Raw genomic sequence first — 13,621 nt, 5'->3', positions numbered from 1 at the left:
TATTAGGTCAATAAAGTTTCCCAAAAGTTAGCGGGGAGGTGAGGATTAGCACTAAAAAGAGCTATCCTCACGTCCCTTACATCCACCTACCACCCGATCTACCTTTATAGGTAGAATCGTGGTGGTAGGTTCCCTTTAAGTATATGTTGGAAATAGGGTTGAAAGATGCATCGCAACCTCAGCACAGGCAGTCACCTTGTTAGGTTTGTTCTTAAGTCGAATTTGTATGTGTGTCAGAACTGTATATTTTATCATTGTAACCCTAGCCAAAACTTTTTTGGTCTCTGTGACAATTGGATTTTAAAACTTTTTGGTTGGCATAAGATCCAGGATTAACAATAAATCCTCAATAAATCATAGACACCTGTGAGAACTCTTTCAGCAGATCATTGAAGCTTGGGAAAAGGGTGATGCCACACATGGGGTAATTGCTCCATTTTTAAACATCTGTTTTCAGTCCGTTTTTGGCCGTTTACCATGCGTTTGGTTGCTTACAACCTGTTTATCTATTAAGATAATTGGGAAAAACGGACTAAAAACCTAAAAATGGACTCAGAATGGTTCAATGTGTTTTCTAGTCTCTGCCTACAGGGGAATCCTCCGAGGAGACAATGGGCAGGGAATGCTTTGGATAGATGTGTGGTGTCTAGGAAACCTTTGTATAGATGTGTCATCAGGGAAATATTGTGAACTGTCCATATACAGTGTTTCTATATCTCCAAGGCTTCCCCTGACACAAGGGGGCATTATTATTATAAGGGCTTCTACGCCACATGAGTTGCACTTCTGATTATTTACCGTAATCCGCCACCTTCACGCCATTGGAACGTGAAGGTGGTCGCAGTTGGCTGGGAGTGGGGCAGCGCAGGGCGACGCCTTTTTACACGCGTCGCCGGCTGTGTTTATTTCTACGCAAAGGCAGGTCCTGGCAGAAGTCTCTTGATGTATCGTGCTGCAAAAATGCAGCGGTGGGGCTATCTCCACTCTATACCATGCCACATCTCTACCCATCACTACATTATGCTTTAAAATACATGTTATAAATTGTCATAAAAGATAAAGCTCAACTCTCTCCTTGAAAAAAACTGATTAATCGTTACTGAGCACATACGATTAATTGGAAACGCATCAAAAGTGTGATTGCATTGAGCCCAGTCCCCAGATGTTTTCTATTGCATTTCTAAACGCAATGTAAATGCCACATGTGACCGCACCCTAAACACTGAATGCAGATAATACTTTTGTATTGTATCGGTATCAAGGATCGTGATACTTCTCCGGGGATTGTACCGCACTAAAATTCTGGTATCAGTGCAACCCTAGCTAGAAATGTATAAATGGAGGATTTCCCAATGTTTAACACTGTTATACTACACAGTGGAATCAAGTTGAAAAAATGTATTCCGCTAATTTTTATGTTTTTTAGTTTTATATTTTGTAGAACTCAGAGCTAAATAGTATCTCAACATATAGAAAACAAGGACAAGTATAAACTAGACAGTTTCCATACAATGACAATAGAATATTACAGGCCATGTGAGTAGATGACACTATAAATAGCAGCAGCCATTATAAGCAATGATACTCACCGCAGCTTTTGTGTTAGAAATGGTTTTCCATGCCTTGCTTATTTCTGCAACAGAAAATATGTAGCAAAAAATGTATTAGAGATTTACCTTTTCCACTGCTATTTCATCCTAGACATTAAAGGGTATCAACCACCAGGATGAAGGCAGAGATCACATTAACGCCTGACCATGCGTCAGACGCATGGTGAGGACCCATTACCCCCCGAAATAATTGCCATGCGTAAAAATATGCTTGGCAATTATTACCTGTGGTGCGCAGGCTGAGCAGTCCGGCCCGCTCATTAGGTCTATGTATAGTGTATGTGTTGTGCGCTGTCGGCGGCGGAACCCTCCCAGAATCCTTCTGGCTCATTAGCATATTTTAAAAGTTGATTTTAGAAGAAGGCCATAGATGGTAATTTAAAAAGATTACCACAATCTATGAGTACGGTGAGCATACAAAGGCAATACACGACCACATCTGCACTGGTTATATTCGATCTGGAACGGGAAGGCATATGCTATCAGACATCATGTATTTTGTCTGCAGCAGATACTCCTGCAAACCCAGCAATGAATAGTAACCACAAGCAGGTGGGAGGCTCTGTACAATGTATGGCCGACCTTACCAATATGTTACCTCTGCACAACTTATAACCATCTGCAGATCTCTTTATAGCACTGCAGGCTTCGGTCCAGATACTATCACTGTACTACATCCTACCTTGAATAGTCTCCCTAGACGGCTGACGCGGTGGATCTTGCTGGAAAGTTGATGTCCTCCATAAACTCTTCTCAGCCATTCATCTACAAGTGACAATCAAAAAAAAAAAAAAAAAAAAAAAAAAAAACACATGCAGTGAAATGACCCAACTTCTGAGGGGCAGAAAGTGAGAGTTAGAATCTCCCCCACACAACCCCCAGCCCCTGTAAGGTGGAGCAGCAGCCAATCTGTCATAAGATCCATGGGGCTTCTGGAGGCTTTCTGCAACAGCTGCTACAGACTTGGAGCGAGTGGCGGCTATTGGATGCTGGAGGGTTACTCATGGACGGCCGCCAGAACAGTGTAACATGACATGCCGGGGGCTATGCTTATGCCAGCGTGCACAAATATAAATGCTGCATTAAGTTTTACTGGGACCTCTGACATTTAATATGTGAATAAGACTTCCTCCTAACAACCGATATGCGAGAAAGTCACAAAGTGGTCAATGTCATCTCTTCCCGGGTCACAAGAGGGAAATCTGTACAAATCAGCTGCTGGGTTATTGGCTTTAGAAGACATATAAGAATATATTTAACAAGACATGATAGAGGGGTGCAGCACCAGATCTTGTATATTGGGGGTGGCCAATTATCAGGGCTCTATGCTAGAAGCCCTAAAATAATAGTAATGCCTAGAGAACTACCAGGCATTGTGATTATTCTCCACTCCAGGAGGGCGTAAACCGGCAGAAGGGCCGCAGCAGCGCGTTCCTGCATTCCCACTGCACACTGGTCTACGGCCAATCCTCCAGATACATCAGGGCGCCTAACGTTTGGCAAACCACACTGTAAGCCAAACTAAGGATGCCATATCTGCGGGCAGCGTGCTACAGTGCAGTAGCTGAGCAGATTGTACATAGGGTCCTACTTACAGGCAGCATGTTATAGAGCAGGAGGAGCTGAGCAGATTGTACATAGGGTCCTATCTGCAGGCAGCATGTTATAGAGCAGGAGGAGCTGAGCAGATTGTACATAGGGTCCTACTTACAGGCAGCATGTTATAGAGCAGGAGGAGCTGAGCAGATTGTACATAGGGTCCTATCTGCAGGCAGCATGTTATAGAGCAGGAGCTGAGCAGATTGTACATAGTGTCCTACTTGCACTTAGCATATTATAGAGCAGTGATGGCTAACCTATGGCACTGGTGCCAGAGGTGGCACTCCGAGCCCTTTCTGTGGGCACTCAGGCCATCACCAGAGATGACTCCAGGTATATTCCTGCAGTCCCAGGCAGCCCAGGACTTGCTGTGCACAGAGCTATTTTAAAGTGACATCTCTACCTGGGACTATTTTCTGCTTTATTGGTGCCTCAGGTGCTGGTATCAATGAAAGCTGTGACAGAGAAGGGAGTATAAAACACAAATAAAATTTTTGTGTTGGCACTTTGCGTTAAATAAGCGGGTCTTTGTTGTAGTTTGGGCACTCGGTCTCTAAAAGGTTTGCCATCACTGTTATAGAGCAAGGGGAGCTGAGCAGATTTTACATAGTGTCCTATATACAGGAAAAATGTGGTGAAATTGTCAAAAAAACATGTATGTTCTTTATTTATGCCTTTCACTTTTTGTTCCAATTAACACCTCCACTTTATTCTTTGAGTTGGTACGATCACAGGCAGAGGTCGCACTAACATATTTCTAGAAGGGTAATAATACTCCTCTTACTATTTTTGAGGAGTATTTTTAGCCGGGAAGGAGTATGACATTTTCAGTAATACAAGTATATAACTCATGGCTGTATATAATGTTGATAGACGCTATTTATATAATCTTGTGTCAGTATCTTCTGTGTTTAAATAGCAAATTGAGGCAGTTATAGTGATGTTACATCATGCATTGCCCAGACTGGAGCTGACACCACCAACCCCCCCAACCACAGCCGCCGAGACCTCCCACCACCACCACACTGCGGCCCGCCGAGACCTCCCACCACCACCACACTGCGGCCCGCCGAGACCTCCCACCACCACCACACTGCGGCCCGCCGAGACCTCCCACCACCACCACACTGCGGCCCGCCGAGACCTCCCACCACCACCACACTGCGGCCCGCCGAGACCTCCCACCACCACCACACTGCGGCCCGCCGAGACCTCCCACCACCACCACACTGCGGCCCGCCGAGACCTCCCACCACCACCACACTGCGGCCCGCCGAGACCTCCCACCACCACCACACTGCGGCCCGCCGAGACCTCCCACCACCACCACACTGCGGCCCGCCGAGACCTCCCACCACCACCACACTGCGGCCCGCCGAGACCTCCCACCACCACCACACTGCGGCCCGCCGAGACCTCCCACCACCACCACACTGCGGCCCGCCGAGACCTCCCACCACCACCACACTGCGGCCCGCCGAGACCTCCCACCACCACCACACTGCGGCCCGCCGAGACCTCCCACCACCACCACACTGCGGCCCGCCGAGACCTCCCACCACCACCACACTGCGGCCCGCCGAGACCTCCCACCACCACCACACTGCGGCCCGCCGAGACCTCCCACCACCACCACACTGCGGCCCGCCGAGACCTCCCACCACCACCACACTGCGGCCCGCCGAGACCTCCCACCACCACCACACTGCGGCCCGCCGAGACCTCCCACCACCACCACACTGCGGCCCGCCGAGACCTCCCACCACCACCACACTGCGGCCCGCCGAGACCTCCCACCACCACCACACTGCGGCCCGCCGAGACCTCCCACCACCACCACACTGCGGCCCGCCGAGACCTCCCACCACCACCACACTGCGGCCCGCCGAGACCTCCCACCACCACCACACTGCGGCCCGCCGAGACCTCCCACCACCACCACACTGCGGCCCGCCGAGACCTCCCACCACCACACTGCGGCGTTTTGGGTTTTTTTTTAGGTTTTTTTATTAATTGAATTTGCGTCTTTGTCACTTTTTACGTGTTTTTACTGTTTATGCAGTCCTGTTTCACATGCACCTCATGCCACCTCAGCACTCGCCAGCCACGCAGTCCCACGTAACATATACCTCATGCCACCTCAGCACCAGACATGCAGTCCCACGTAACACACACCTGCCACCTCAGCACCCGCCAGACACGCACTCCTACGTAACATATACCTCATGCCACCTCAGCACCAGACATGCAGTCCCACGTCACATATACCTCATGCCACCTCAGCACTCGCCAGCCACGCAGTCCCACGTAACATATACCTCATGCCACCTCAGCACCACACATGCAGTCCCACGTAACATATACCTAATGCCACCTCAGCACCAGACATGCAGTCCCACGTCACATATACCTCATGCCACCTCAGCACTCGCCAGCCACGCAGTCCCACGTCACATATACCTCATGCCACCTCAGCACTCGCCAGCCACGCAGTCCCACGTCACATATACCTCATGCCACCTCAGCACTCGCCAGCCACGCAGTCCCACGTCACATATACCTCATGCCACCTCAGCACTCGCCAGCCACGCAGTCCCACGTCACATATACCTCATGCCACCTCAGCACCAGACATGCAGTCCCACGTAACACACACCTGCCACCTCAGCACCCGCCAGACACGCACTCCTACGTAACATATACCTCATGCCACCTTAGCACCAGACATGCAGTCCCACGTAACATACACCTGCCACCTCAGCACCCGCCAGACACGCAGTCCCACGTAACATATACCTCATGCCACCTCAGCACCAGACATGCAGTCCCAAGTAACATACACCTGCCACCTCAGCACCCGCCAGACACGCAGTCCTACGTAACATAAACCTCATGCTACCTCAGCACCCGCCAGACACGCACTCCCACGTAACATATACCTCATGCCAACTCAGCACCAGACATGCAGTCCCACGTAACATACACCTGCCACCTCAGCACCCGCCAGACACGCAGTCCCAAGTAACATATACCTCATGCCACCTCAGCACCAGACATGCAGTCCCACGTAACACACACCTGCCACCTCAGCACCCGCCAGACATGCAGTCCTACGTAATATACACCTAATGCCACCTCAGCACCTGTCAGACATGCAGTCCTATGTAAAATACACCTCATGCCAACTCAGCACCTGCAAGACATGCAGTCCCATGTAACATACAGGTCTTCCCTGACCTTATCACATCCACTCCTGTCAGGCCCCCTCACCTCCATACACTTGTATGCACACAGTGCCTGTACACGTTCTACTTGCAGCAGCCATTACAGCTCTACTTCCTGTGAGGAGACTGCGTGGTAAGCCACGCCCCTTTCCCGGAGGCTCCGCCCCCTCCCGTGACATCACGGCTACCCGGAGCAGCTCCATTCTAGAGGCTACCAGCGCTGTAGTGTGAGCTGAGCAGTTCCGGCCCGCGCGCTGCCAGTGTAATGTCCTGCACACCATTGCTGTGCGCTCCGGACCGCTCAGCCACACACTACAGGGGATAATTGCCAAGCGTACTTTTACGCTTGGCAATTATTCTGGGGAGTAATGGCGCCTCATCATGCGTCTATGACGCTTGGTGAGGCGTTAATGCGATCTCTGATCACAGGTATTCCAAACTTATATACATTTTTATATGTTTTAATAGATTTTAAAAAACCTTAGTATAAAAAAAAAATTCAAAAATTTGCCTGGCACTAATAACTTTTTCATGCTACAGCGGACAGGTATTTGTATGATCTCATTTAATGCGGGATGAGATGAGGGTGACTATTTTGTGGACTGTACAACCTTTTATAAAAATTTTTGTTGTGCAAAATGGTGAGAATAGCAATTCAGACATTTGGGCGCTATTTTCCATTACGGGATTCAACACCGGGAATAACCGTTTTTATATTTTGATAGTTTGGGCATTTTGGGATGTGGTTATGCCTAAAATGTTTGATTTTTTTTTGTGTATTTATTTTTATATCAGTTCTAGGGAAGGGGGGGTTTGCACTTTTAGTTTTTTTTTTTTTAGTTTTTAGACCTCCAAGGGTACTTTAACCCTTGGGAGTCCGATTGCTTCTACGATATACTGCAATACTGCAGTATATGACAGATTTGTCAGTGATCTTTAAAGTGCATCTACCACTAGGAAGAAATACTATATACAAATAAGCCTAAGGGGCTCCATTAACACCTAAGGAGCCTGGAGCCCCTCAGGCTCATTTGCATACATTCCTTCATCCAGGTGATAGATGCCCTTTAAGCGTCTGCCACTGGCAGACACTTAGTGATCAGGCTGAATGACAGGCATGGGATTCTAGTATAAACTCCCAGCTGTCATAGCAACCGTTCACCACCCCACGATGACCTCACGTGGCGCAGCGATTGAGCTTTGCCGGAGGCAGTGACAGGGTTAACAGCCACGATTGGTTGCGATAAAGCTAGCAGTTTAACACTGCTATTACTTGAGAAGCGCTAGGAGCTGCTTACTTTAGTAAGTAGCACCTAGAGCATTATTTTAGGGAGAAAAATATTTTTTTTCTTTGTAATGTATAGCACATTTTTTCAGTTTTCAAATGAACTGAAAATTACCATTAATTCCATAGTGTGTGATGGTCATTTTGATACAGGTATATATATATATATACACATATATATATATTACACACACACATAAATGTATACACGTGTGTTTATAAATGGGTTGACCATGGCAATGTTTTTATAGTGTAGTGGGGGATTTTTATTTTATTTTATTGGGGAATAAGAAGATGCGCTAATAAACTGCTTCTCCCTATGGTCCCGGCCATCTCTGACAGCCGAAGACCTTGTCCTGCTTCTGTGAATAGAGCAGGAGAAGTAGAAAACTGCGACGATGTCAAAAGATGTTGATGTAGACTCAAGACCAGTGTGCTGATGTTTTAAGTCAGCGGGCGGTCGGGATCAATTTAAAAAACAGAATCTCCAGTTTACTATCACAATTACAGAAATATTTACTGTTACTCTTGGATATGGAGAGGTGTATATAAAAAATCACTTCTTACTGAAACTTTAACAGTAGATATTTCTGGTTATGAAAAACCTAGAAGCACATCCAAGATGTCATATCAAAGGGGAGTTTCTCCACGTCTGCAGAAACTGTATACAGAAGAGGATAGGAGTCATGGGAAATACAATCTGGAAAATTGAGGACTGCACAGAGCTGCAATAATGATTTTTTAAATTTACTATGAATTTTCTATTTTTCTAAATTCTATGAGGTCCTCCAGCAATAGATGGATTTATGCAGGTGGCTTGCTATATGATTCTTTGTACCGTGTTAGCCAGGGGTTAAATAGATGAAGGCTGAGAGTCCTCAGTTGATGATACATTTTATTGGAAACTAAAAAAAGATGATGACAACTGCTAATAAAGAAACCTTCTAGTTTAGGAGGACATGATGTGAATATGCATCACTTAACTGTCATGAGACGAAAACAATGACTTGTCTATGGTGAACAATCCCTTTAAAATGGACTGGTCACTAGCAGAGGTATGTCTCTAGTAAATACTTGTATATTCCATAAAGTGACCATCATACTCTGCTCTGCGTGGTCCATCTGTCATTCCTCTCTGACATTCAGATTATCTAATGACCTTCTCCATCCATGGGGGGGGGATGTTAACTACTAGTAGTCAATTCTTTTACAAATTACCAGGAGGAAAAACAGAGGAAAGGGATGAAAAAGTTCTCAGAAAATATGTTCCAGCACTGTTACTTTAATAGATTAAGACATTTCTGTAGAATCAAGTTTAAAATCTTAAGGGAAGGGTGGGGGTGAGTGGTGACAAACTTTATCTGCGTATACTAATCCTTTTTTTATGGTTTGTTTCCTTGATGTACCATGAACTTAAAACCATTTTTGTCTAATGATTTATTACTATAGTGTCTACATAAAATCACTATTTGTTTTATTATCTGGTAGACGTTCCTTTTTGTTGGTATGTTAGAAAAAGTTTAAAGTTCCTCTTCTGTTTCAGGTGTGGGACCAAGGTTTAACAAAAAAAAAAACAATTGAATAAAATGTACTCTGTCTGCTCCAGTTCCCCATTGTGGGTCTTGGTGTCCTTGCTCATTCTGCTAGCTGGGTTGGAAGTGCAGACAGTCATGTGGCCAGGAGAGGGGTCAGTTATGTTCAGCAGTGACGTCATTGAAGCCTCTCCTGTGTCCACAGCCAGCAGTGCACATAAGGAGACTGGGCCAGACTTGTACCCTCCATAATGTGTCTCTTAAGATGCAGCAGACACATAAAATTCTAAATTCAATTCCATTACAGAGGAGGTGTGTGAAATGGATGCTTATTATATAATGAATCCAGATGAAACACGTACACAATGCTATTGATCCTCTAATTGACTCTGGCATCTGAGGACAAGGCATCTGTGATGTTGACAGATGGGAGAGGTAGAGGCTGATCTGAAATGATGAGAAAATGAAAGCACGCCCTAATATCCTTCACAGATCATCCCCGTCCTGCTGCACATGAAAGGGACTGAAGTGACCAGCGTTTGTACTGCAGTCACACCTCAAGTGACATGGCAATGTGTCTGTTGGATTTACTCGCAGTTAGAGATGAGAAGGGCAGAAGCTGGGCCAGCGATGATATATCCAATACAGGGAAAAATGTGTAAGAACAGACATTTACATAGAGGGGACAGGACCCACATTCTACTAAACACTTGTGATCCTAACTGTTGGACCACAAGAGAGTAAACACAGGTTGTTTTGGTAGGACCTGACCTTTAAAGGCTTAGGGTGAGATATAGTTATGTGCAATCTGTGTGCAGAAACAATGCAACTTAAAGGACATTTACCACCAGGATGAAGGACTGTATGCAAATGAGCCTGAGGGGCTTCAGGCTCTGTTAACACCTATGGAGCCTGGAGCCCCTCAGGCTTATTTGCACACAGTCCTTCATCCTCTTGGAAGATATTTAACAGAAAACCTATTAAAAAAAATACAAGATCACAATTGCGCGGCCACAGTAATTGCCATAGATCAGTGGTGGCGAACCTATGGCACGGGTGCCAGAGGCGGCACTCCAATCTCTTTCTGTGGGCACCCAGGCCATTGCCCCAGGACACCAGACAGGACTCAAAGAATTTTACTGCAGTTCCAAGCAACTTAAAAGATGCTGCTTGGGACTGTAGGAAGAGGGAGAATGTGTAGACAGAGACGAATTATCTTTGGAGAAGCTACTGCTGGCCCCATTGGTTCTCTGTGTAGAGAGGGATACTGGATAGCAATGATGCAAATTTTCCCTCCTTCTTTCTACTGTGTTGGTGTCCTCAGGAGCCCAGTATGAGTGAAAAATAAATTACTGCTTTAATTTTTGGTTGGCACCTCACGATAAATGAGGGAGGTTTGGGGTTGCAGTTTGGCCACTCGGTCACTAAAAGGTTCGCCATCACTGCCATAGATTCAGTAATTTGCTGGGAGCAGAATACTGAATATTTTATGGACCTATAGTCTGTCACTGTGATTTTACACACAGATACAGGGATGTCTGTAGCTCATAAAGTATCCATATCATAACTAAGGCAGTGTATATGGCTAGCCATACACTAAACCAACCATTCCCCCCACATCTACCATTGTAAAGAAGCTGTAAGGCCACCTCATTATGTGCAGCAGATGGACAGAAAGCTCCGTAACATCTGGCAAGCGGGACGAAGGATATTCCAAACTTATATTTTGATCAATCATCACAAATATAAGATCAACAGGGAGTGTAAAGAATTTACTAAGAGAGCTGTAGCTTGGTCTTAGGTCATCCAAGTACTGACCCGCACATAGAGTAAGAGCTGTGCTTTGTATAGCGCCTCAGTCCTATTCCCCTTAATAGGAGCGAACTACAAACTGGCCAGGTGAACGGATACAAACCCACAGGCTGGCGATGATGTCAGACAGCAGAGTGTTCGGGATTGGGGATGCTGAGGATAGGGCATGAATTCTCAAAGAATCCCTCCTTCAAAACTAAAAAAGTGCTGCTGTACGGGATCCATGAACACGGCGCAGGTCACACTTGGATTGTGACTCTTTTCCAATTTCCAATATAGACAGATTAAAAACGGAAAGTCGAAGGAACGTCTACTAGTACCTAGTGATTACAATGTGTGGAAGCTTTACCCTCCATTACAACTCCCTTAGTATAAGTGATATAATAAGACACCGGCTACTGTGCTATTTATTCCATTATTTAATAAGGGAAGGGAGAACCCAAGGCCTGCAAATCTACAGCAATGGGGCACACTAGATGTTCCTGTGCCCCAAAAAGAAATCATGGGGGCGCACAAAAGTTTACAGGGTTGCAAAACTTGATACATTATCATTAAGATATTATCTAAATAAGTTACAGAGGAAAGTCCATATCAGCAGAACAAGATATAATAAGCGATGTGTCTCTATGGTTACAGACTACACAGACCCTGTGTGTAGTCACTGACAGATGGTCGGGGTCATTGATGGCGGTGCAAGGACGCCCTGTGATGATCTGCCCGCAGCCCCTGAGGTCACACTATGTTCACCCCCTAACAACTAGCAGCAAGTCTATAGATGCCGCAGGTGCTGGACATGCTGGTGCTTGTAGTCCCACGGAAGAACGAGACACAAGTGACACATAGACGGGAAGCTCGGGGCAGCGGCGGTCGGAGAGAGCGCCCGGGCCGCGTACAGGGTGCACATCGCCTGTATAATCACTGACCTCAGCCCTCGGTCCGCAGACGAATCGATCTCACTTCTCTTCTAGCTATCCTCTGCTCCTAGTAACCGAGCTACTTCCGCTTCCGGGGTCACATTCTGCGCTCTCATTGGCCAGGAGTAGAGGGACGCCAGGACGCAGTTACAACAGACATTCCAAGAGCGCCACAGCAGGCGGGAGGGGAGCGTGGTCTCGCGAGACTGTAGACATCTCGCCGACGTCATTGCGGCGGCGGCGGCCATTTTGGTTGAGGGAGAGTGTTATTATTTACCTACACCCGCAGTATACACCTGCTAGTCCTCGCAGCGGCCCATTCCGTTATAAATGCTGGGAGGCTTGTGCTGATATTATACTCCGACTGTACGAGACAACAACCTCTGTGGGGCCAGTACAACATTACATGCGGTTTATACTCTAAATAAAATTACGCTTCAGAATAGAAACCATTAAAACACTGGCTGCTCAGGTGTTGTGGTTTTATTCAAGATACAGCGCCTCTCCTGTCTGTAGGTTGTGTCTGGTATTGCAGATCATGGCAGGTCTTGTACATTGTAAGGGCTTATGCACACGGCCAGGAGGAGAAGAGGTGAGCGCCCCTCGGCCCTCTCCAGAGAAAGCCGCGCGCCCCTCGGCCCTCTCCAGAGAAAGCCGCGCGCCCCTCGGCCCTCTCCAGAGAAAGCCGCGCGCCCCTCGGCCCTCTCCAGAGAAAGCCGCGCGCCCCTCGGCCCTCTCCAGAGAAAGCCGCGCGCCCCTCGGCCCTCTCCAGAGAAAGCCGCGCGCCCCTCGGCCCTCTCCAGAGAAAGCCGCGCGCCCCTCGGCCCTCTCCAGAGAAAGCCGCGCGCCCCTCGGCCCTCTCCAGAGAAAGCCGCGCGCCCCTCGGCCCTCTCCAGAGAAAGCCGCGCGCCCCTCGGCCCTCTCCAGAGAAAGCCGCGCGCCCCTCGGCCCTCTCCAGAGAAAGCCGCGCGCCCCTCGGCCCTCTCCAGAGAAAGCCGCGCGCCCCTCGGCCCTCTCCAGAGAAAGCCGCGCGCCCCTCGGCCCTCTCCAGAGAAAGCCGCGCGCCCCTCGGCCCTCTCCAGAGACAGCTGAGCACTCTAGTGATGTGTTGTTACCGGTACTTGAGTACTTGACCACTTCCGCCATGATCTTTGTAAATACTCAGGGAGCTGAGGAAAGACCAAAAGGTAAAGCTGTAAAAATAAAAATTTAACTCCTCCCCTGAGGGTGATATAACAGCAAAATGTAAAAACTTCTGGGAATCTGCATGAATTGGAACATGATTGTGTGCATCCTTGAGATCTAAGGTACACGTGGGTTATTGAAGCGGTGGTCAATTTTATTGATTCCATTTTTAACTTGACATATGCCCATTTGTTTAAGTACTTCAGATTTATGATCATTTTGCATGACCCATTCAATTTCTTTATTAAGAAAAGGAGGAGATCAATGACCGTACCTTCTCTTCAGGTGGGACTGGACAGACTACATCCAGGCTCAGCAGGGTGGACTCTTGTTCCCAAAGATGTTGCATCGGATTTCTTGAGGATTGCCTGGATAGGGAAAAACGATGAGGAGGAGAAGACATAAACTCTAAACATTAGCCATTCTGGATAATAGAAGTCAACCTGTTCTTTGTTATATT

The 13,621-nt window shown here is 47.3% G+C and overlaps 1 protein-coding gene across 3 annotated transcripts in view; it reads right to left on the bottom strand.

Moving 5' to 3' along the window:
* Nucleotides 1–12,132, bottom strand: part of CEP350 (centrosomal protein 350) — a 49,265-nt gene extending 37,133 nt beyond the window's left edge. For 2 of the 3 annotated variants that reach the window (XM_072128117.1, XM_072128118.1), the window contains exons 1-3: nucleotides 11,986–12,132; nucleotides 2,293–2,375; nucleotides 1,590–1,633 (exon numbers count right to left, since the gene is read on the bottom strand). In XM_072128117.1, the coding sequence (XP_071984218.1) occupies nucleotides 1,590–1,633; nucleotides 2,293–2,371 (123 nt within the window). In that variant the 5' untranslated portion in view covers nucleotides 2,372–2,375; nucleotides 11,986–12,132. The remainder of the gene's footprint in view (nucleotides 1–1,589; nucleotides 1,634–2,292; nucleotides 2,376–11,985) is intronic. The other variant, XM_072128119.1, reaches the window with a different exon arrangement.
* Nucleotides 12,133–13,621: the final 1,489 nt, after the last annotated feature.

The sequence above is a fragment of the Engystomops pustulosus genome, chromosome 10, assembly GCF_040894005.1.
Source record: "Engystomops pustulosus chromosome 10, aEngPut4.maternal, whole genome shotgun sequence".
NCBI lineage: Eukaryota > Metazoa > Chordata > Amphibia > Anura > Leptodactylidae > Engystomops > Engystomops pustulosus.
Note: the sequence above shows the minus strand (reverse complement) of the source record. Positions and strands in the feature narration are given on the sequence as shown.